A 23,953-nucleotide genomic window follows, 5' to 3' on the forward strand; every position below is an offset into this window, starting at 1 on the left:
AGGAAAAGAGTAATTCTGAGTTGGCGAGATTTAGCAGGTAAGAAAATTCATAAGAAAACATTGTGAATAAATTCCCTTGAAGCCATTAAATAAATAAAACATATAAGTGCTCATGCATTTATGATGTCAGTTAAGGGAAGCATGAAATATGCAAAGTTCTGCAGCTAAAGATCATAGCATATACATCTACAGAATATACATATAATGAAATCAGGTTCAACATGATGTTTCAATAGGTGCAAAGGGAATACAAAATATTGAGATCGCTAGTGTACATTATCAAGTTCATGAACTGAACACAGAATAATGTATGTTAGTGTACTCCTATAGAATTTTCTTTTTTTAAAATATGTATTTTTTTAGTCGTAGGTGGACATAATACCTTTATTTTATTTTTATGTGGTTCTGAGGATCAAACCCAGTGCCTCACGTGTGCTGGGTGAGCGCTCTACCACTGAGCCACAGTCCCAACTCAGAACTTTCTAACTTTTTAACTGGTAATCCATAAATCTCATTTAAAAAAAAATAAAACAGTTATATAAAGAGAAAATATGGACATTGTCTGCTTTTTCAGATTGTAATCTTGTTTCACTGTCCAATTGTCTTAAATCTCTTGGGTAAATAATTAGGAGTAGAATTACTGGAACATATCATATGCCTAGTGATTGTAGATTGTATGCTAGACATTATTATTAATAGTCTGATTTTTGTGTTTTTCCTTTAGAGAGTTTTGAAACTTGTTTTGGATGGCAGTTGTTTGGTGTTCTTGATTCTTTTGAGGCTTGTGTGTGTGCTTTTAAAGGGTGGATTTAAAATTCACTTGGTTGGGCTAATTTATCCCCCTGAGGTCTTTAATAAGGTCTCTCCACTTGAGCCAGTTGGAATTGAAATTCTTTCAGCCCTATATGAGCTGGACAGCCAAAAACCTTAGCAGTTGCCAAGCCTTGTGGGGTGTCACAATATGTTTTCATAATTTAGTATTTGGTAAGACTCAGGGGAATGTGGATTTCTAGAGCCCTTTATATTATACCTTCCTGGTATTCTGCTTCATAAATTGCTGCTTCTGCTTCCCTGAATTTTAATCTTGCTCTCCTCAACTTTTACTACCATCCTATGTTGGATTCTCTTACCCTAGATGATAGTCTGGAAGTGACTTCTGCTAGAAAACCTTATTTGCTTACCTTTGCTCATGATAACAATTTTGTACTACCTGTTATTTAATTTCTAAATATAGTTGTTTCATATATTTTGTCCAGGTTTGTTTCTAAGGGGCTAGAAACTAATTATTCTATTAGTGGAATAATGAAATGAGTACTTACATGCTCATCAGTCAGCTTCAACAGCTTTTGGTCTTTTTCCATTAGAGTATATTTATGAACATCCTAGAAATCATTATTTTATTTCACCCAGAATGCTCTCATTATTATGGGCATATCAGTAAAAATATTGCAGTGGTGTGGCTCAGTGATAGAGCACATGCTTAATATGTGTGAAACTCTGAATTCAACCTCTAAGAACCCCTTGTTTCTCCAGTTGCATTGTCTGCAACTATGAATGTCAGATATGGGAAAAGAGATAATTCTGAGCCTTTCTAGAACTATGGTTGGAGAAGCAGAGCCTCTTAGTCCCAGAGTTCACTGAGCATTGCCAGAACCCCCTATATCAAGCACATTCTAGAATGAAAACCTAGAATGGGATTCATCCTCATTGCTATATTTAAACTTATGCCTACTATCATTTGTAGACATTAGCTACATACTCAGGCTTAAGAGATATGAAATACTAATGGAAATAAATATTTAAAGTTAATGGCAATGTAAAATGACAAGTGAATGGATATTATGAAAAGTTACAATAGTAGTTCAGGGGAAAGTGCTCACTTATTAGGGGAAGCTTTCTTTAAACTTTATTTAAACTATATGCCTAAAGGAAAAGATAGGCCATAGATAAGTTACGTTAAACAATGTATAATTAACTATATTCTTGAAGTTCCTGTATCCCTGCACCCAAAATCCATCAGTTTATTTGCCACATTATTTTCTTTATCTTGTACTTAGAGTATTTAAGATCTTTTACAAAAAAGAACGTGTTGAATTGTATAGTAACAATTTTCTGTATCATCTAGTGTAATTCCCAAAGCATATTTAACATTTGAGAGAATTGTGGTTTGGTTTGCAGGTTTTTTTTTTTTTAAATCAGTTTAATGGAACTTATTCCCTTTTCCAAGGATATAATAGTAAATTTGAATAGTAATTAATATCCCATTAAAACATTTCAGTTTTTATTGCCCTTTATTGACATGAATGTCTTGTGTCATTCATTAGAATAGAAAGGTAGAAAATGCTACTTTTAATTTATATAAAATATATTAGTAAAATAAATCTCTCAAACAAGTGTTCTTGATCAAAAGCAAGTCTCAGATTGAGCCATGTATTAAATGTAAGCAATCGCAAACTTGACTCTTCCTGACAACTTTATTAAGAGTATTTGTTTACAAATACTTGAAAATGTAAAGTGTTGACAAAGATAGCTTCTTTAATAGGGATAAACTCTTATTACCAACAGCTGTGTACTTATATTACCATAACTTGCTTATTTGCATTAATAGTTGTTCATTTAAATAAAGTTAATATTATAACATTGAAGCTTATTTACTGTATGTTAAATATAAAAGTGGAATTTTATGAAATATTCTATGGAGAGACTTCTATGCCAAGTGGTAAGGGCAATCTAGTCTCTAGATATGTTTTACTTCATAAACTGAATTTTAACAAATCTTTTTCTTTTGCAAAAATATGACAATAATTTCTGATATTCGCCCACTTTAATTAACTGAAACTAAATTAACATTATTATATTTCATGTATCAAAATTAATGGCAGTTTTCCATGATTAAACTTTAAAGTATATTCAAAAATTTATTTGTTTATTTTCATGAATAACCAAATTGTCTGCAGAGGCTTTGTGAACTTCCACAATTTAAAATGTTAAGGAAACAGTCACATAGTTGATCTGACATTACATTGAGAGAAAAAAAATCAAAAATACTTAAATGGTAACCTCTCATCATTTCCTTTTCATTGGCTATTTTATTTGAAGAACTACTTATCAAAAACTCAAGGAAGGACCAGGGATGTGGCTCAAGCGGTAGCTCACTTGCCTGGCATGCATGCGGCCCAGGTTTGATCCTCAGCACTACATACAAAGATGTTGTGTCTGCCAAAAACTAAAAACATAAATATTAAAATTCTCTCTCTCTCTCTCAAAAAAAAAATTTTTTTTTTTGAGGAAGAGGCTAAGGCTGACTCCAGTTAAAATTTAGAATGGATATTCTTTTGTATGCAATGAACAACCCTTTCAACTTTTTTTTTTCCCTATTATTAGTTTCTTGATCCTCAGGTTACCAGCTCTCCTGGATTGCCACCCCCATAACCCATTTGCACAAAGTTCATTTGCTTTCCTTTGAAATTTCTGTCTCTTGTATCACAAGTTCCACCATAATTTGCAGGGGGAAAGCACCTGATTGAACTATCCAGTACTGAACTGGGAATGATTGAGCTCATCAGCTAATTACACAGATTTATAGTTTTGTTGGCCCTATTCCATCTTCAGTGGATAGAACTTTAGGACATTGTTGAGTCATTATATTGAAATTAAGCTCTTTTTTCTATCCCTTAATTCATTCAGCTGTTTTTTTTTCTTTTTGTTAATATGTGATTGTGTTCAAGGTCAAGAATCTACACATTAATTCAGAATTTTGATTTAAAAAATAGACAATTTATTAAAGTTTCAATATAAACATAGCTCTTAAACTTTCAAGTTCTGTGTAAAATTATTATAGTTATAAATCTATCAAATTTTAATAATTAGAACTTTTACAACTTAAATTCTCTTAAGTATATTAAGCTATGCTGTACAAATTTTATTTATTGTATTTCTTTATAGTCCTTCATTGTCTGACTAGCAAGCTTTTTAACTTTTCATTTGTAGTTTTTTTGTTTTTGCTAAAGTATGGAATGCATTAGGTAAAAAGTTTCATTCTGCAAAATTGCATGTTAAAACCAGTTTGTGGGAAAATAACTGGAGATTACTGAAAACATTTTAAAACTGAATTAGAATGTTCACAGTAACAATCCTAATAAACATTCAAAGATAGTGTTTTAAATATAGGACTTAAAAAGGGCAAAGAACACTTTATGAGTAAAGGAATTTAAGGAAAGAATTGAACTATTAAATTATAGTGATAATAGCAAAATGTACAAAGATAAGCATTTGAGCTAAGAGGAAGAGAGTGCTAAGTTCACTTGCATCTTTTGTTTCTCTCTCGGTGTATTTTGCTTTTAGTTGATGGTGGTGCAAAGCATTAGCAAGATAGAAGAAACTCTCTTAAGGAAGTCTGTGAAATTGGTAGTGAAACTTTGCAGATTTAGATGAGAGGATTCATCTAATATATTTAGATGTCTTATAGGATTTTTCTTTTCCATGTAGTTTTAACAAGACACTTAGAAATTTCATTTTTTTATTTAAATAGATAGAAATTGATTTCCTACTACTGTTTTTCTGTTCATCATATTCTTTTTCTCCAGTTTAGCTTTTCAATTCAGATTCAACTCAGAATTGTAGAATCAAGTGTTGTGTTTCATTTTTTTTCCTCTAAATTTGTCTACTGTAAGTCTTGTTGACTGGGTTCTATTTCATTAATACAGATTAGCAAAAATTTTGTTATAACACATTCAAAAAGTCACCAGCTGGCTATTCCTTTGGGACTTGTAGGAATATTTTGAATTGTTTTATTCTATTCATCAAAGGATGTGTACATAGCACTCCTAATGTATTTGTCTCTTTTTAATGGGCAAATATATTTAATTCTCTCATAATAGTTTAGTTTAAATACAAAGTGTAACTTAGAACTAAATTTTCTTTTAAAAGTTTAGGTTTTTGTTTTAATATCCATCTTCCCTTCCTTCAAATTTTAGCTCTGCAGAATTTACACCATAATGTTGATTGTGGATGTGGTAGTTATCACATATCAAATTTTTTTTGGTTTCACCAGACAATTTATAATTTTTAGTGATAAAAGCTAAGGTAACTAAGAATATCAAAGCTTTTTAGTTTTTAAAGTGCATGATTGGAATAAAAATAAAATGAATAATTATTAACATTTAATAAACCAAAATGTCACAAAACATTCTCATTCCACTTATAGAAGGGTCATATACTCAGCATTCATCAGTAATCTGGAATAGCTAAGACCCAAGAAATGAGGCTTCAAAGAGGACACTAAGCAGCAGAATAAATATACTTATCCCATAAATGAGGTGCTCCTCATCATTTGCACTGCAGATAGCATGGATTATTTTTTTCCAGTGTGCAATTCATAGTTTGTTAAGGAAAAAAAATCAAATAATATCAAGTATTCTATAAATAAGATGAGAACCACAAATGAGGTGTAACTTAGTGGTAGAATACTTGCCTAGTATGTGAGAGGCCCTTGGTTTGATTCCCAGCACTGTCCCCTCCCTTCAAAAAGGGTCGTCCATTTCACTTTAGCTATTTGTTCCCTTGATTACATAGTTTGACTTTATCCCCCTCAACAACATTAGCTCTAATTATATATATTTTAAACATTTCATTTGCTCTAAAATTTCCGCTCTAATAATTCCTCTGTCTCGTGGAGACAGCCAGTCTGTTTTCACTATCTTCATACCCTTCATGTTTGTGTGCTTCACTCCTTGATTAAGTGACTTTTATGCTGGGAATTGTGTAGCATACAGAGATGATTTTTATGTATTGATTGTATCAGAAGGGTTTTAAGATACTTTGCAAGGACACAGCCATGACTTTGTAGCAAGAAGAAAAAACAAGGATGACAGTTTCAACCAATGGAGCTGGAAACTGGTTATCCACATGTAGAAGAATGAGACTAGATCCTTCTCTCTTATCCTGCACAAAAATCAACTCAAATTGGATTAAAGACCTAGGAATTAGAACTGAAACTATGCAACTCCTAGAAGAAAATGTAGATTCAACATTCTAACATAAGAGGCACAGTCAACAACTTCCTCAGTTGGATTTCTAAAGCTCAGTAAATGATAACAATAATTATTAAATATTATAACATAAAGTTTGAAACCACCTGCACAGAAAAGGAAACATTTAAGAATGTGTAGAGAGAGTCTACAGAATGAAGGAAAATATTTGTTAGTTATTCTTCTAACAAGATTAATATCCAGAATATGTAAAGAATTCAAAAAACAACGTACAAAAACTGTATATTCTAATTAACAAGTGAGCAGTTTAAACAGACACTTCTCAAAAGAAGAAATAGCAAATGTCTAACAAACATGAAAAAAATTTTCAACATCTTTAGTAGTCAGGGAAATGCAAATTAAAACTATACCAAGATTTCATCTCACTCCAATTAGAATGGCAGCCATCAAAATACAAGAATAATAAATGCTGGAGAAAAAGGAACACTGTTAAGATTGTGAATTAGTTCAACCCATGTGGAAATAGTATAGAGTTTCCCCCAAAAGACTAGGAATGGAACCACCATTCCTTTACCGTTCCTCAGTATGTATCCTAAAAAAATAGTTATCATACTATAGTGATACATGCATACCCGTGTTTAGAACAGCATAATTCACAATAGCCAAACTATAGAACCAACCTCGGTGTCTGTCAGTGAATGAATGGATAAAGAAAATGTGGTATATGTACACAATAGAGTTTTATTCAGACATAAAGAGAAGGAATGAAATTATATCATTTGCAGGAAAATGGATGGATCTTGAGAACATTATGTTCTGTGAAACAAGCCATACTCACAAAGTCAAAGTTTGTAAGTTTTCTCTCATATGTATAAGCAAGGTTCTCTTCAAAATTGAAGAGAGACCAATGGAATATGGAAAGTTACCAGGAGGAAGGTGGAGGGGAGGGATGGGGGGAAACTGGTAAACACTATTGATCAAATTATATCATTGTATCATGTGCATATACAAATCTGTAGCAATGAATCCCACCACAATGTATAATTATAATGGACCAATAAAAAATATGGGAAAAAATACAAGGGTGACAAAATAAAATGGAGCCAAGAACATGACTTTAAGAAACATACATACCAGGATTTCAAGATGGTGGGATAGAGGAGGTCGCTTTCCTGGCTGCTCTATGGCATGAAAGCCAGAAAGAAGAGATGCAGCTTCTCAGCAAGTAAGGTATTAGAAACTTTCAAGGACATATAAGTCCACAAGATTAAAAACTCTACTGCCTCAGATCCATACTGTTAGATGAGTAAACACACAAACAACATGAAAAAGCAAGGGAGCAAATAGCCTCAAACAAATCAAGGTACTCCAATAATAGAATCCATCAACACCACAGTGGAAGAAATATCAGAGACAGAGTTAGAAATGTATATCTGTGAGGTAAAGGATTATAGAAGGAGTGAAATCAGAGAGACAATACAGGAAGTGAAATATCACTTTAATAAAGAGATTCTGAAGAAAAAAGAAATACTCAAAATTAAGAAATCAGTAAATCAAATAAAAATTTAGTTGAAAGCATCAACACAGACTATACTTGGAAGACGAGTTTTAGACAATGAAGACTATAAATATTTAATCCTTGATGCCACCCACTTTCTGGAAGGAGAGTTGACTGCTAATCTCATCCAGATACACCCTCACAGACACATATCCATAAATAAGGTTTAATCTGAGCACTCTATGGCCAAATTGACACATAAAATTAATTTGTCAACTAAGCACCCATGCACATCTCTTTAAGCCATACTGATCCCCAAATAATTACAATAACAAGGTCCTAATTGTGCACAATGTGAAACAACTATTCTGCCTACAACCAGAAACATGCTTTATCTCTTTTTCGAAAGAAAGTCCCTAATGATGTTTATTCCTTTCCTTCATTTTTCCTAAAAACTTAGTTATATTTAAATGCCATGACATGGAAATAAATCATGTCACATGATAAGAGAATAAAGAAAGAAAAAATATTTATGCCACAAACGTGTTCATAGCAAAATAAAGAAGAAATACACATGAAAAAAATATATATATAAAATCTTGAAAATAAAGTTGACCATGGAGAAAAGATGTGAAGAGACTATGAACAGAACCTCTGAGAAATACAGAATAACCTGAAAAAAAAAAAAACAAATTTAAGATTTATTGGGTAGATGAAAACTCAGAGATACAAACCAAACAAATGCACAACTTTTTCAATGAAATAATAATAGAAAATTTCCCAAACCTAAAGAATAAAATGGAAAATCAAATCCAGGAGTCTTACGAGATGCCAAATACACAAAATTACAACAGACTTAACCAAAGGCACATTATAATAAAAATGCCTAAATACAAATAAGGATAGAATTTTAAAGTCTGCCAGAGAAAAATAACAGGTAACATTTAGAGGCAAACCATTCTGGATGTCGGCTGATTTCTCAACCCAGACCCTCCAAAACTAGGAGGTCTTGGGATAACATATACCAAGCTCTGAAAAAAAAATGGATGCTGGTCAAGAATACTATACATGGCAAAATTAAACTTCAGAATTGACAAAGAAATAAAAACCTTCCTTGATAAACAAAAGGTAGAAGAATTCAAGACTATAAAGCCTGCACTATAAAACTATATTTCAAAAAGAATAAATTAAAAATAAAATGCAGCGAAGTGGGGAACTAAACTAAAAGAACAATGAGTGAATCAACAAAGAAACTAATTCAAATTAAAAACCCACAATTAAACAAAAATAATAATAATATCAAATGTAAATGGCCTGACCTCATTTATCAAAAGACATAGACTAGCAGGTTGGATTAAAAAACAAGACCTAACAATATGCTGTCTCCAAGAGACTCCTTACTATGCTAGAACTCCATAGATTGAAGGTAACAAGATGGGAAAAAAACATCACATTCACATGGACCACATAAACAAGCTAGGGATTTCTATCCTCATATCAGATAAAATTGACTTTAAGCCAAAGTCAAAAGGGACAAAGAAGGACATTTCATACTGCTTAAGGGATTTATACATCAATAAGACATAACAGTCATAAATATGCCCCAAACAATAAAGCATCACAATAATACTGAGTGACTTTAATACACATCTCACCACTGCATAGTTCCTTCAAACAAAAACTAAATAAAGAAGTTATGGAACTAGAAAATACAATTAATACTTTAGACTTAATAGACATATATAGAATATTTCATCTATCAAGGACTGAATACACTTTTTTTTTCAGCAGTAAATGGATCCTTTTGTAAAATAGACCATATCTTAGGCCACAAAGCAACTCCTCGAAAATACAAAAAAATAGAGATAATTCCTTGCATTCTGTCATATCAGAATGGAATAAAATTAGAAATCAATGATAAAATAAAAAATAGAATCTACTCTAACACCTGGAGACCAATATGTTATTTAATGAAGGACAGATAGCAGAAGAAATCAAGGATAAAATTAAAAAATACTTACAAGTAAGTGAGAGTACTAATACAACATATCAAAACCTCTGGGATGCTATGAAGATGGTTCTAGGGGAAGTACAATGCATTGAGATCATTCATTAGAAGAATAGAAAGTCAACAAATAAATAACCTAACATTACATCCCAAAGCCCTAGAAAAAAAAACAAAAAATCAACACCAAAAGCAGTAGAAGACAGAAAATAATTAAAATCAATGAAATTGAAACAAAAGAAACAATGCAAAAAGTCAACAAATCAAAAAGTTGGTTCTTTGAAAACAAAATTGATAACAGAAGGAGGGAGAAAACACAGATTACTAAATCATGAAAAAGGAAACATCGAGATGGACACTACTGAAATACAGGTGAAAATCGAACTATTTTGAAAATTTATACTCTAATAAAATAGAAAGTCTTGAAGACATCGACCTTCCCGAATTGAATCAGGAGGACATAGAAAATTCAAGCAGATCAATTTCAAGCAATGGAGTTGAAGATGTCATCAAAGGCCTACCAACAAGAGATTGGAATGTTGCTTTTACAAGTCAAGATTGTCATCAGGCTGCAAGAAATTGGGGAAAAGGCATAAAATAGATTCTCTTTCACGGCCCTCAGAAGGAACAAACCATATCCTGTAAAAATATAACAGAGTAAAGATAACAACTACTTTAAAAAAGGCAGGGGGCCTATCTTCAAAGGAAAGTGCAGGACCAGATGGATTCTCAGCTGAGTTTTACCAGACCTTTAAAGAAGAACTCACAGCAATCCTCCTCAAATTATTATATGAAATAGAAAAGGCGGGAACCCTTTCAAACTCATTCTGTGAAGCTAGTATCCTGATTCCAAAACTAGACAAAGACATCAAGAAAATTTTCAGACCAATACCCCTGATGAACATAGGTTCAAAATTTCTTAATACTGGCAAATCGCATATAAAAATATATTTAAAAGATAGTGCACCATGATCGAGTGCAGTTCATCTCAGAGATGCAAGGTTGGTTCACCAGACAAAAATCTACAAACAGTTCATCACATCAATAGACTTAAAAGACAAGAATCACATGATTATCTCAATAAATGCAGAATAGGCATTGGACAAAATACAGCATCCATTCATGTTCAAAACACTAGAAAAACTAGGGATAATAGGAACATACCTCAACATTTTAAAAACTATATATGCTAAACCTAAGGCCAGCATCATTCTGAATGGAGAAAAATAGTAAGCATTCCCTCTAAAAACTGGAACAAGACAGAGATGCCCTCATTCATGACTTCTGTTGAACATAGTCCTGGAAACTAGCCAGAGAAATTAGGAGAAAGAAATTAAAGGGATATGAACAGGAAAAGAAGAACTCAAACTATCCCTGTTTGCTAATGACATGATTCTATATTTAGAAGTCAAAATACAAACAAAACTCCACCAGCAAACTTCTAGAACTCATAAATGAGTTCAGCAAAGTAGCAGGATATAAAATTAACACCCATAAATCAATTGTGTTCCTATATATCAGTGATGAAACAACTGAAAGAGAAATTAAGGGAAACTCTCCCATTCGCAATAGCCTCAAAAAATATATATATAAAATAAAATACTTAGGAGTCAATCTAACAAAAGTGGTAAAAGACCTCTACAATGAGAAATACAGAATACTAAAGAAAGAAATTGAAGAAGACCTAAAAAGATGGAAAGATCTCCCACGTTCTTGAATAGGCAGAATTAATTTTGTCAAAATGGACATATTACCAAAAGTGTTATACAGATTTAATGCAATTCCTATTAAGGTTCCATCCAATGACATTCTTCACAGAAATAAAAAAGGCAGCCATGAAATTCATTTGGAAAAATAAGAGACCCAGAATATCCAAAGCAATCCTCAGCAAGAAAAGTGAAGCAGAAGGCATCACAATACCAGACCTTAAATTATACTACAGAGCTATAGTACAAAAATAGCATGGTATTGGCACCAAAAAAGTCATGGAGAATAATGGTACAGAATAAAAAACACAGAGACAAACCCACATAAGTACAGTTATACTTGACAGAGGCTCCACATACATACATTGGAGAAACGAGAGTCTCTTCAACAAATGGGAAAACTGGAAATTCATATGTAATAAAATGAAATTAGGCCCCTACCTCTCACCCTGCACATTTTACTCTTGTTACAGACAGCATCAAATATAATTAGATATGATTCCTCCTCTGGAGGAACATACAGCAGGTGAGTCAGAAATTTATACCAATAGTTACAGTACTGGCATAATTTAACAGATGTAATAATAAGATTAAACAAAATGCTGTAGAATACAGGGAAATATGGTTTGGGTGGAGGTCAAGTTTTCATGGTGAGGTGGCAGAATTGTATGGGTTTTTTTCCTCCTTTGTAATGAAATATACATGACATAAAGTTTATCCTTTTTAAAGCATGTGGTTCACTGACATCAAGTACATTCGCAGTGTTTTATGCAATCATTATCTAGTTCAAGAACTTCTGCATTACTCTAAACAGAAACCATGGACCTATTAAGGAATTACTCCCTATTTCTACTTTGAGTCTTTGTGAGCATGAATCTATTTTCTGTCTTTATGAATTTACCTATTCTGGTTATAACAAGTAAATAGAATCACATACTATATAGCCTTTTGTTTCTTGTTTCTTTAATTTAGCATAATGTTTTCAGGGTACATCCATGTTTTTGCATATATCAATAATTCATTCCCTCATGGCTGAGTAATCTTTTGTGTGGATATACCACCTTGTATTTATCCATTATATTTATCTATTTTTCTGTTGGTGGACATTGAGGATGTTTCCATCTTTTGGCTATTATGAATAGTGCTGCTATGAATGTTACTGTACAGTTTTTATTTGAACATTTTGTTTTGACCCTTGGGCATATACCTGAGTAGAATTGCTAGACCATATGGCAAGTTTAAAGTCAACATTTTTTATTGGTTCTTTTAGTTATATGTGACAGTAGAATCCATTTTGACATAATAATAAAAGCATGGAATATATCATGTTCTAGTTCAGACCTCTCTCTCCCCTTCCCATTTTGAGGAACCACCAGACTATTTTCCCACAGCATTGTAAGAGGGTTCCAGTTTCTCTATACCATTACTACTTCTTGCCATTTTCTGTTTCTTTTTATGGCCATCCCACTGGATGTGAAGTAGTATCTCAGTAGGATTTTGATTTATATTTACTCAGTGATATTGATTATATTTTTCTTTGCTTATTGGCCATTTGATATGTTCCCTAGATTTCTATGGAAGTCATTGCTTCAGTTTAATTGGGATGTTTATCTTTTTCCTTTCTTCTCTTTCTTGATAGTATATTTTGTACACACATTTAATTTTGATGAAGTCCAATTTTATCTGTATTTTCTTTTTGTTTCTTATGCTTTTGGTGTTACAAACAATTGCCAAATCCAAGACCATGTTTATTTACCCATATAAAAAAGAAAGAACACTGTAAATGGCATCCTACAATGTTCAGTTTTATTTTCATTAATTACAGAGTATTTTCTAATTTCCCTTTTAGTTTCTTCTTCAATCCATTGGTTACTATCTTCATGGAATATCTTTTTCCATCCTTTGACTATTTATGTCTTTGGATCTAAAGTGAGTTCTTTTAGACAACTTATATTTGTAATCATTTTTTTAAAAAACCATATTCTAACAAGTCTTTGTCTTTTAATTGGAACCTTTAATCCATTTAAATATAAGGTTATTACTGATGGGGAAAGATGTCAGCCACTCTTCTATTTTGTTTTCCTTATATCTATTGTTTTTGTTCTGGGTTCCTCCATGGCTGCTTTCTTTTTGATTTTTTGCAGTACTACATGTTTTGTCCTTTCTCATATCCTTTACAGTGTTTGTTTTTTTGTTTGTTTTTTATTACCTTGGGTATTACAATTAACATCTTACATCTACCCAAGCCTAGTTTGAGTTAATATCAATTCAATTTATCTTTAATAGTATACCAAAACTACGTTCCTGGTATACCTCCATGCCTCCTCTTTTTGATTGTTATTGTCAAATTTCATCTTTATGCATTGTGTGATTATTAACAGATTTATAATTTTTGTTTTATGCATTTGTTAAATCACATAGGTCACAAATCAAAAAGGGTCATAGAGGACCAAATATATAATACTACCAGCTTTTATAGTGGTCTTTGTAGTTAACATTTTTCAGTAGTCTTATATTTTCACATGGCTTTGAGTTATTATTGCCTCTTGTCCTTTCACTTTAGTCTGAAGGACTTTCTTCAGCATTTCCTGTTGTTCAAGTCTACTTTTGTCAAATTCCCTCAACTTTTTTTTTATCTGGAAATAAACTTTTTTATCTGGAATCTCTTAGTTTCTCCTTTATTTTTGAAGAATACAATTCTTCATCATTTTTTTCTTTCTTTGCTTCTGGTCTCCCTAGTACTTGATGAAAAATTGGCTGTTAGTCTAAAGGAGAATCCCTTCTATGTGAAGAGTTACCTCTGTTGCTGCTGTTGTTGATAGACCTTTGTTTTATTTATTTTTATGCAGTGCCTCACATATGCCAGGCAAGTGCGCTACCACTGACCCACAGCCCCAGCCCGTTTTTGTCTTTTGACAGTCAAATATAATGTGTCTCACTGCGGATCTTTTCAAATTTATTGTATATCTAATTTTTCTATATCTCAGACCACGTAGTTTATAAAACCAGTCATGTAGAATCATTACAAACTATTAACTTGGTGTTTTGTTTTGTTTGCAGCACTGGGAATTGAACCCAGGGCCTCATGCATACTAAGCAGTAGGCAAACACTCTACCAATGAGCTGTATCCCCAGCCCTTCTAATTTTATTTTGAGACAGTCTCACTAAGTTGCTCAGACTGACAGTTTGTAATCCTCCTCCAGCCTCCTCAGTGACTGGGATTACAGAGCAGTTTGTTTTCCAGTGCAATTTGTTGGGTTTTACTGGACAAAAGTCTAACAACAACAACGTTCAGTTATTTGATTTAGTATGCTGTGTCATTCAGCCTAAACTAAATCCCTATCACAGAGTTTTAAAACAACATGGTGTACAGAATAGCAGATCTTAAATCTTCTACCCATAAGGAATACAAATCCTTTATTCTTATATTTTGACCAAAGTAAGTTATGGGGCCATTCCTAATTTTAAGTAGGCAAGTAACCACCATATTTGTTTGTGCCCAAATGTAGAAACATAACTGTCTTCTAATTAATCTACAATCTCCACTCCCTCTCCTATTTCATCTCCATCTACTCTTCAGCATTTATCTCATTATTTATTTGTGTAAACAAAGGTTATCACATTTCTTTTCTTAACTATAATTTTCAGTTGCTTAGAACCTAGTACTGAACCCAAAAGCTCAACTGTCAGCTCCTTTACTTATTAGCTCTGTGACTATAAAGTTCTCAGTGTTTTTAAGTTTTAGTTTTTTCTCTTGTTAGAAAAAAAATTCAAAAATTAGAATAATAAAGCTTATCTCAGAAGATTATAAATGGTTGAGATAATGTGTCTAGAATATTTTGTACACTGTTTCATGCATAGTAAATGCTTGAGTTATTACTATTTTCCTAGCTTTTAGTGCCTTTCATAATCTGGCTTCAACTTATCCTTTCATCTTCAGTTTTGTCTTCATCTTCTTTGACTCTTTTATAACCATTTGATGGCTATACTTTATCAAATTATTGATAAACTATAAGTAATAGTATTTTTATTGTGTGTGTGTGTGTGTTTTTGTTTGTATTTTTTTTTTGTACCAGGGATTGAACCCCAGAGGCGTTTAACCACTGAACCATATTCTCAGCCCTTTTATTATTTTTATTTTGAGACAAGAGTCTCAATGTTCCTTAGGGCCTTGCTAAGTTGCTGAAGCTAGCTTTGAACTTATGATTCTCCTGCTTCAGCTTCCCAAGCTGCTGGTATTATGGGCTCACACCACTGCGCCCAGATGCTAATGTTGTTGTTATTATTTAGTTGTAGTTGAACACAATACCTTTATTTTATTAATTTTTATATGGTGCTGAGAATTGAACCCAGTGCCTCATAAGTGCCAGGAGTGCCCTCTATCACGGAGCCACAACCCCAATTCCTGTTAATGTTGTTTTTGATTTTGCTGTATTTTAGTTTGTTTAGAAGAGAGAATGGAATTTTTTTCTGTGAAATTTCCCACTGATTTTATAAGAAAAATCAGGATTTATTTAATTTTTTCAGAATTCTTATAATACTTCACTATAATAGAGGAACGTATTTATATAAAGAAAAATAGGCTTTCCTGTTTTAAGAGGTAGTGAGGTAATTTCCTCTTGAAAATCAACAGAACAAAAATTTGAAATATTTTTATCTTTAACAACATTTAGAGGTCATTAAAGGTAGTCATTGACCTAAAAATTGGAAGAAAAAGAGTAAATGACTTATGAAGAGTTAATTAAACCTGAGGGCTTAAACCTGTAGGATACAAAAATCATTTTGATTCATTCATATACCCAAAAAAGCTCAGGAGTTAGATGGAGACTAGTAAGTACCACAGACTTATTGCTTTTAAAATCCAGATATGGATAAGGACCCTTTGTTTTCATCTCATGGTGACAGGAAGTACATTGTCTGGTTGAACCAGAGGAATTCCAAACACAGAGTGGGGTTAAGTGAGAGGTACTGAACTAAAGATCAGGATTAAGTGAAACTTGTCATACTGAATAGTAGTTCATTAAGTCTCCCTTCCCTGCTTGGCTCCAGATGTCTGTCTTTCATGCCTAAATATCTTAGGCATAATTGAGAACTCTTTCCTATACAAATTGAACTACTCCAGAAAAGCTACTTAACAGCTAACTAGTATTTGAAGACCTCAGCAAAAAAGCCAGCTAGACATTACCCTGAAGCCCACAGTTGGCAAGCCCGGCCTATACATATATACACAGCATTATTGTTAGCTTTTTAATGATGACCCTTTAAATAGGAGCAACCAACCAAAAATTGTTAGCTATCTTAGGAAATTTTCTAATGTAAAAGAAGGATACATAACAGAAAGCTGGAGGTTGGGGCATTTTAAAGGAGCACACAATGCAGGAAACAAAAATACTTAAAGGAAATGAAAATCAATTACCTCAGACAGTATTGCTTCATGAAACAAAACATGATGCCCTAAGAAGAAAAAGGAGAGAGCAATTAAGAAAGTTTGTGGGATGAAAAGAAAAGCATGACACAGTTGAAAGGCTCTCCCTGGACATAGAATATAGAACAAAATAGAAAAAGAGGTTAATAAGAGGCTCAGTATCTAATTGAACAAGAGCTCCAGAAAGAGATAACAGGAAACAAAGAACTCTATTAATATATTAAGGAAACAAAATATGTAAATTTTGTAGACCTAAAGACATCATTGGTTTGAACAGGTCAAGTGCCCAGCACAGTGATATAAATTCACATACTTGTGTAAAGTACATCATTCTGAAAATTCAGAATGGATAATAAAACGATCTAAGAACTTTGAGATAGGAAGAGGGGGAAAAAAGGGTGAAGTTTATGAATATGAATATCATTGAGGGCTAGGGTGGATCCCTAACACTACAAAAAGAAGGGTGTGTGTGAGATTGAATCCCATATCCACTCATGAGAATATAAGACACTACCACAAAACCTTTTATATGAGGAGGGAAATATATTGTTACAAAATTTGTAAAAATATACATTAGAAAGAACAATATAATGAAAACCCATATATTCATCTCCCAGAGTCATTAGCCTTACCCTTTCCTCTATGCATACTTATAAAGTTTTAAAGCAAATTCCAGATATTTTATCATTCAATACTTACTACTTCAATTTTATCTGTAACAGATATTTTAAAGAAACAAAATCACACTGTTACTAATCTAAAAATATAGGAATTTGTTAATATCAAATATTTAGTTTTTGTTTTGTTTTCTCCATTTTAACTCAAAGCTGTCTTCAGGAGTTAGCTTGTTCTAATAAGAATCTCCTGCATTTAGTAGATATATCTTAAATTTCCACTGAGAAGACTACCACTATGTGTATATATTTTTTTTTCTTTTTCACAAGCCTTCTAGCAATATTTGAATTTTAAATACTGTCTCTGTACTACTTTGAAAAATACAAATTAACTCTAAAACCAGTTATACTTAGAGAATGTCTCAGGAGATTTACCAGAGTATATGATTAGCAGTTTAAATGTTACCCATGTGTAGTTTACAGACTTTTATGTTGATCATATATTAGTTGAACATGAACTCGTGTAGCTAACTTAACTGGCTCAGCCATTCAGATATAGAAATAAATATTCCATGTTGTTGCAGTAGCAGGACAAGATGGCAAAAAGCCACCACCAAACATGTGAAAAATAGTCCAGAAATAAAAAGTAAGCAAGCTAAGTTTCTGAGGAACAGAATTTTCACAAAGCCAGGAACCTTAAAAGCCATTGGGTCTATTCAACTTTTGCATGTAATTTTAAATAGTACTAGGATTGTAGGTGAGTGGAAAGGAAGAGAGGTGATGTCAGCAGGCTAATTATTGCCAAGATTGATAGCCAACAGTAAAAAAAGGGACAGATTATATTAAATCCCAACTCAGGCATTGAAGAAGAAAAGTAGTGTAGTGAATAATAGCCTGCTCTTATGCCACATGGAGATAAAGAATCCAAATCAACTCATGTAGTCCTTTTGAGGGGGATTATGTGGCAGCTTAATTATGTTGGCGTTGACCTAGCCACTATAGTGCAGCCATTTAACACCCATGGATTTTTTTTAGAATTTAGATATTTTGCTTTTTATTATTACCAAATAATTTTTGAAACATCTAATTATATTCCTGAATCTGACTTAGTTCTAATATAACCAAAGAACAGGAATGAAAAATGAAGTGTGGAGTAAGATTAGATGAAGTAACAATGTGGACCTCTTGAAACATTTACTGTATATGGAATAATACATTTCTTCCATTGTTTTCCAATCCACAGAGTTTCCTTAGTCATTTTAAACAAAATGTCTGTTGGTTCTCTTGAGACTTCACTTTTATTTTACGTGCCCCCCACACATAGAATCTCAACTTTCAGTTCTCCAATATAAGTTACATTGATCAAACTTACTTTTTTCCAATTAACAAATAGATACATCTATTACAATAGAATTTATCTGTTTTTCATTTGAGAATCTAAAGGATAAACACCTGACTTTTAAGTTTAGTTATGTTTATTTAATTGGGTGTAAATTAGCCACAGTATTTCTCTTTAACCCTATGCTGTTTCTTTTAGAGGAAGTCCACAGATGAAGGGGACACCCCATTTTAAGGAAGAACACTGTGCTCCAGCATTAAATTTAGAGATGAGGAAAATATTGGATTTACAAGCACCCATCATGAGGTACAGTGCTTTGATTAAATTTGGCATTTTGTAATGATAGTAGACAATGTAGTTGGTTAATAACATGATCAACAGGAAAATTGCTTGCATTTCTTATAATTCAAATGAAAATGCTTGATTAAGACATTTGAAGTTTTAAAATAGTACATTATTTTACTTGTGATAATAAAGCTCACAAATTGGGTAATTTTACTTTGGAATTTACATTTTTTGATAAGGTCTAGAATTGTTTGACTAAATAATATTATCCATGTCCCTCTAAAAGATACTGATAAAAATCATTATAGAACCATAATTTAAGGAAAAGAGAATGTGCCTTTGTTTTTAAAGCCTTCATATATTTCTGGGAAACATATTTGCATTTAGAAGAAAATTAAGCTTTCTGATCCAACTATGAATAAAGATTTTATGACAAGGCAGCCAAAATACCAAAAATCTGTTTTTACACCAAAAATCTATTTTTACATCTATTGATGAAATGGTCTTATTTATAATTTGACATTATTTCTTAAAGTGCATCATGGTTGACATTTTAGCTGCCACTTAGTTTAACTGCATATTGTTGCCATTGTATAAATGTAAGAAACTGTTTTTAAGTAATGTGCAGCTATGAAAACAATGAGGATATTCTTTACTGAAAAAAACTTTCTAACTATATTAGTGATCGACAAAAAACAATGTGAATATTATAATATATACTTTTAATATTATGATATATATAAGAGAAGATGGTAGTATTAGAATATTTATTGTTCTAGAAGAATACATAAGAAACTGGGGATGAGAACCAAGTAGCCTTGAGACAGATTTGGGAAGATATTTTTACTGTTTACTTTGTAAAAATATTGAGCCATATGAATATAATATGAATGTATTGAACTATATAAATGTAATACCTATTTTTTGAAAGATCCTCTTGATTCACAATTTTAATGAAATGGCTTCTTTCACCATTTCTCTTATTAGAATAGAATGACACTGGAACATATTACAGAAAAATTGTGTGCAAGTGGTTAGCTATTGTCCGCCTTGCTTAGTCCATCTTTTTTTATATTCTCATAGAAAAGAATGCTGTTATTTTCTTAAATGTGGAAGTGTCACAAAATATTTGAATTCAGGATAATCATCACGTTCGTCAAAAGGTTACTCATCACTTAAGATTTTATATATTTCAGCATTGAAATCCTTTTTAAGAATGTAACTTGATATAGAACAGATTTTTTTGAGGATTGGGATGATTACTATTTTATTGCATTAGAAAAAACATTAGCAATGATGACTAATTTATTTCAGTACAGTTTACAAAAAAGAAAAGTGGTGCTGTAAAACAGTTACAGTATAGTTTGCTTTGACAATGATCATCATAAAATTTGGAAGCAAATATCTCTTTTCAGGATAGATTATTATGTAGAAGGAATTTTGAACGTATGGTTACCACTCGAGGTGAAAACTACAAACTTAGCTTTTTACATCCACTTGGTGGTAAAACCTGTTTGGTGTATGGAAATAGGATAGAAAAAGAGCCTATAAAAAAAGAGGCCCAGCACAGTGGCACACACCTGTAATCCCAGCAACTCAGAAGGCTGAGACAAGAGGATCATCAGTTCAAAGTCAGCCTCAGCAAGAGTGAAGTGCTAAGCAACTCAGTGAGACCCTGTCTCTAATAATAACATTTTTGGAGTTTTTAACATGTGAATTATATAATTCATATAATGTTTAAAATAATTTTGATTAATCAGAAACACTCTTCTACTTCAAGGTACACATGGAAGTATATATGTATTATATTGCTCTCTAACCATATTAAATTCTTTAGAACTCAATAAGATCCTAAATTTAAAAATACATACACATATTTGGGATACCAGATAGTTGTTATAATGCCCATGCAGCCAGTGATTGAAGAGGTTTTCTGAGGACATAACTTAAGTGTATTTAAATGTATCTTGTATGTACTTAAAACCAAGGATGATATTCAAAATATTTGAGAACCCATATAGCATGAAAAGTTGTGGATTATTCCACTTGAATTAAATGTATGAAATATGATATGTCAAGAGCTTTGTAATGTTTTAAACAACCAATAATAAAAAATAAAGTTGTGGGTTATTCGTACAAGGTCCTGGCATGTATTCCAAGAATTAATCCTTTAATATATTAGATCTTCATGAGGGAAGGAATCCTTAGTGGCACTTGGATGGCTTAGGGCAAGCCCTATATTTGCCATCATTTATGGAAATATTCATTACTTTAACAACTGACATCAGCCTTTATTTTAACAATTTTGTTTACTTTTAATTAAACAAGGTATATATGATGTATCTGTCTTTTTGTATAGATTCTTTATCATCTTTAAAATCATTATCCGCTAATTCTATTGGTCATTTATTTATATTTTATATTGATGGATTTTTCTTTTGAAATTTGGGTCACATTTTCCTGTTCATATGTCTGGTCATGTTTTGTTGCGCCATTGTTAATTTTAATGTAGAGATTATATATGCTATTAATTTTCAAGTGTACATTCATTACTTAAGGCTATTAGCTACTATTATAAGGTAGTACCAATATAGAACATTTCCATCATTATTGAAAATTCTTTTGGACAAAGCTAGAGTGTTATTACCTCCACAGTCCATGGCTCTAGATTGTCATCCTGTTGTTAATGTCTGTTCTTTTTATGGTTTCCCCTCCTCTTTTCCTTTCATGTCATTTATCACTTGTGCTTCTCTTTACTAATTTGCTGTTTCAGCATTTCTAGTTTTTAACCCAATTCATCAAGTTTGTAACTGTCGCTACACATAGTCCATAATTTTTCCCTGAATTTCTGAATCTAGATTGAATTATACATAGGTAAAAGTCACAGCTAAATTGCATATAAATGGAGATGTCATGATTCTTTTTGCATTATTAGCCTTTTCCAGAGTAATTATATTCATAGTCATTACTTTCCTAGCATGTTTTTAAAGTGATTTAAGTTGCTTATTTCCCTACAGTTTGCAGTCTGTACTGGAAGATCTTCTGGTTGCTACTTCTGATGGACTTCTTCATCTTATTCACTGGGAAGGAATGACAAATGGAAGGAAAGCCATTAATCTTTGCACAGTACCCTTTTCAGTAGATCTGCAATCATCTAGAGGTAATTACACTTTCTACAGAAAGTAGAACCAGTTGTTTAATATTTGACATAACCTAGTTAGGTATTTTCTTTGGATGAGCATTGATTTTAGTTTAATTGTTTAGGGTCATCAGGTCATAATTTTTGTCATTTTAACTATTCTTAGAGGGTTTGCAAGCAAAAGTGTGATAGTTTTATTATACTCATAAACTTATTTTGTGCACTTATTTATTCCTCAGTAGGTTCATTCCTGGGCTTTGCCGATGTGCACATCAGAGACATGGAATACTGTGCCACACTTGATGGATTTGCTGTTGTGTTTAATGATGGTAAAGTTGGATTTATTACACCAGTGTCAAGTAGATTTACTGCAGAGGTATGGCTTATTTACTTTGAATATTTATTTTATTTTGCATTTAATAATGTTAATCTTTGTTATTAAATCCTTCCCCGAATTCTATTTTCATATAAGATTTTAGGAGTTATTAATTTTTGAATTTAACTATATAAATATGTATGTATAAACAATGTGTGTAGACAAAATTATATTACACATATTGAAGAAAATTAATGGTTCCTGTCCAGAGGCATATGCCTTTTAATTCTTGTACTAGTTATTTGGATATTTCCTCTACTGCTCTGAGCATTTTTTTTAATTTTAGTTTTTAGTTTGTGTTATTGACTTTCTCCTATGGAAAATGGCCATTCACTTCCCGCTTCCCTATTCCCAACATAACTCATATTCTTTCCATATTCCCAATGAAGTTTTGTGTTATTTTTTTAAGATGTTGAAGGACTTTTATTTTATTAAATGAAGTTTTATCATTTTGACTTGTTTACTATTTATTTATTTTTTATATTTTTATCAGTATGTAGACCCTGTTAGTTCCTGAGCCCTGTTGTATGTTTAGTTTTCAAGTATGATTTCTTTTCATTTCCTGCAGATTTTCTGTCCCTCTAGGAATTAATAAGTGTTTTTTACATTATATGTATTTACCACTTAACTTGTTTATTCCTTTAACATAGCTGTATTTTTTTTAATTTTTCATCATCATCCCCCTGAGGGTTCCCATTACTCTTTTATTTATATGAGATCCTTGGATAGCTAATGGTTATTATTATATGGATTTTGCTGCTGTCATAGAGACCCAAAATAAACTTGGATTTATTGAAAACTGAGTTTTGGTGAATTTGGTTATATGATCTTCACTATGGGTTAATCTTATTTAGTTATTTACTTGGGGAGCCCCCTATCTTTATGTTCATTACTTTTTCCTCTCCCCTTCTTTCTCTTCCCCTCCTCTTCAATCCCATCATCTTTCTTTCTCCACTATTCCTTGGAAAAGAATCTTAGTTCTTTCCAGTGGATGTGTACCTAGCTCCTGTAGTGTTCTAGAATTTGAGTTATGAAAGAGTTAGGCTAGAGGGTCCAATTTCAAGGTGTGAATTTTATCTTTGACATTCCTGTTTTTCTCCAATGAAAAATGTCCAGTTTTCTGTTGGCGTATAGATTATGTATTTCTTGGCTGCACAGCATTGAGAGAACCAGGTGCTTCTTAAATGGGCTTTAAGCTAGTTCTAATTTAGTTTCCAAGCCTTTGGTGTATGCTACAATGTAAAGTTAGCCATTTCTCAGTATTCTTTACTGCCAGTGAAGAGCTCTACTTATGCATATGCTTCCCAGCTTCCAAAGTTGTCTAAAAATTCTGCCTTCTCTCCCATTCTTTGTCTTTGTCAGTTTATGCTTTTGAAAAAAATCTTGTATGAAAGTTTGGGCTTTAGGAGTTATGGACACTAAATATTCATTTTCAGTCTGCTCTCTAATGGGAATGAATTTCAAGTTTTTAAGGGGAATTTTGTTGTTGCTCTTCTTCAAATAATAAGATATTACATAATGAATTTTTGGTAGCTTAATGTCAACATACAAATAAAAATAAAAATCTTTTCTACA

At 32.1% G+C, this 23,953-nt stretch overlaps 1 protein-coding gene across 4 annotated transcripts in view; it reads left to right on the forward strand.

The window, feature by feature from the left end:
* Positions 1-23,953, forward strand: part of Ric1 (RIC1 partner of RAB6A GEF complex) — a 114,545-nt gene that overhangs the window by 48,716 nt on the left and 41,876 nt on the right. For 3 of the 4 annotated variants that reach the window (XM_013359852.4, XM_005327959.5, XM_040285731.2), the window contains 3 exons: positions 18,777-18,884; positions 21,881-22,023; positions 22,242-22,378. In XM_013359852.4, the coding sequence (XP_013215306.1) occupies positions 18,777-18,884; positions 21,881-22,023; positions 22,242-22,378 (388 nt within the window). The remainder of the gene's footprint in view (positions 1-18,776; positions 18,885-21,880; positions 22,024-22,241; positions 22,379-23,953) is intronic. The other variant, XM_078047613.1, reaches the window with a different exon arrangement.

Source organism: Ictidomys tridecemlineatus, chromosome 4, assembly GCF_052094955.1.
Source record: "Ictidomys tridecemlineatus isolate mIctTri1 chromosome 4, mIctTri1.hap1, whole genome shotgun sequence".
Classification (NCBI taxonomy): domain Eukaryota; kingdom Metazoa; phylum Chordata; class Mammalia; order Rodentia; family Sciuridae; genus Ictidomys; species Ictidomys tridecemlineatus.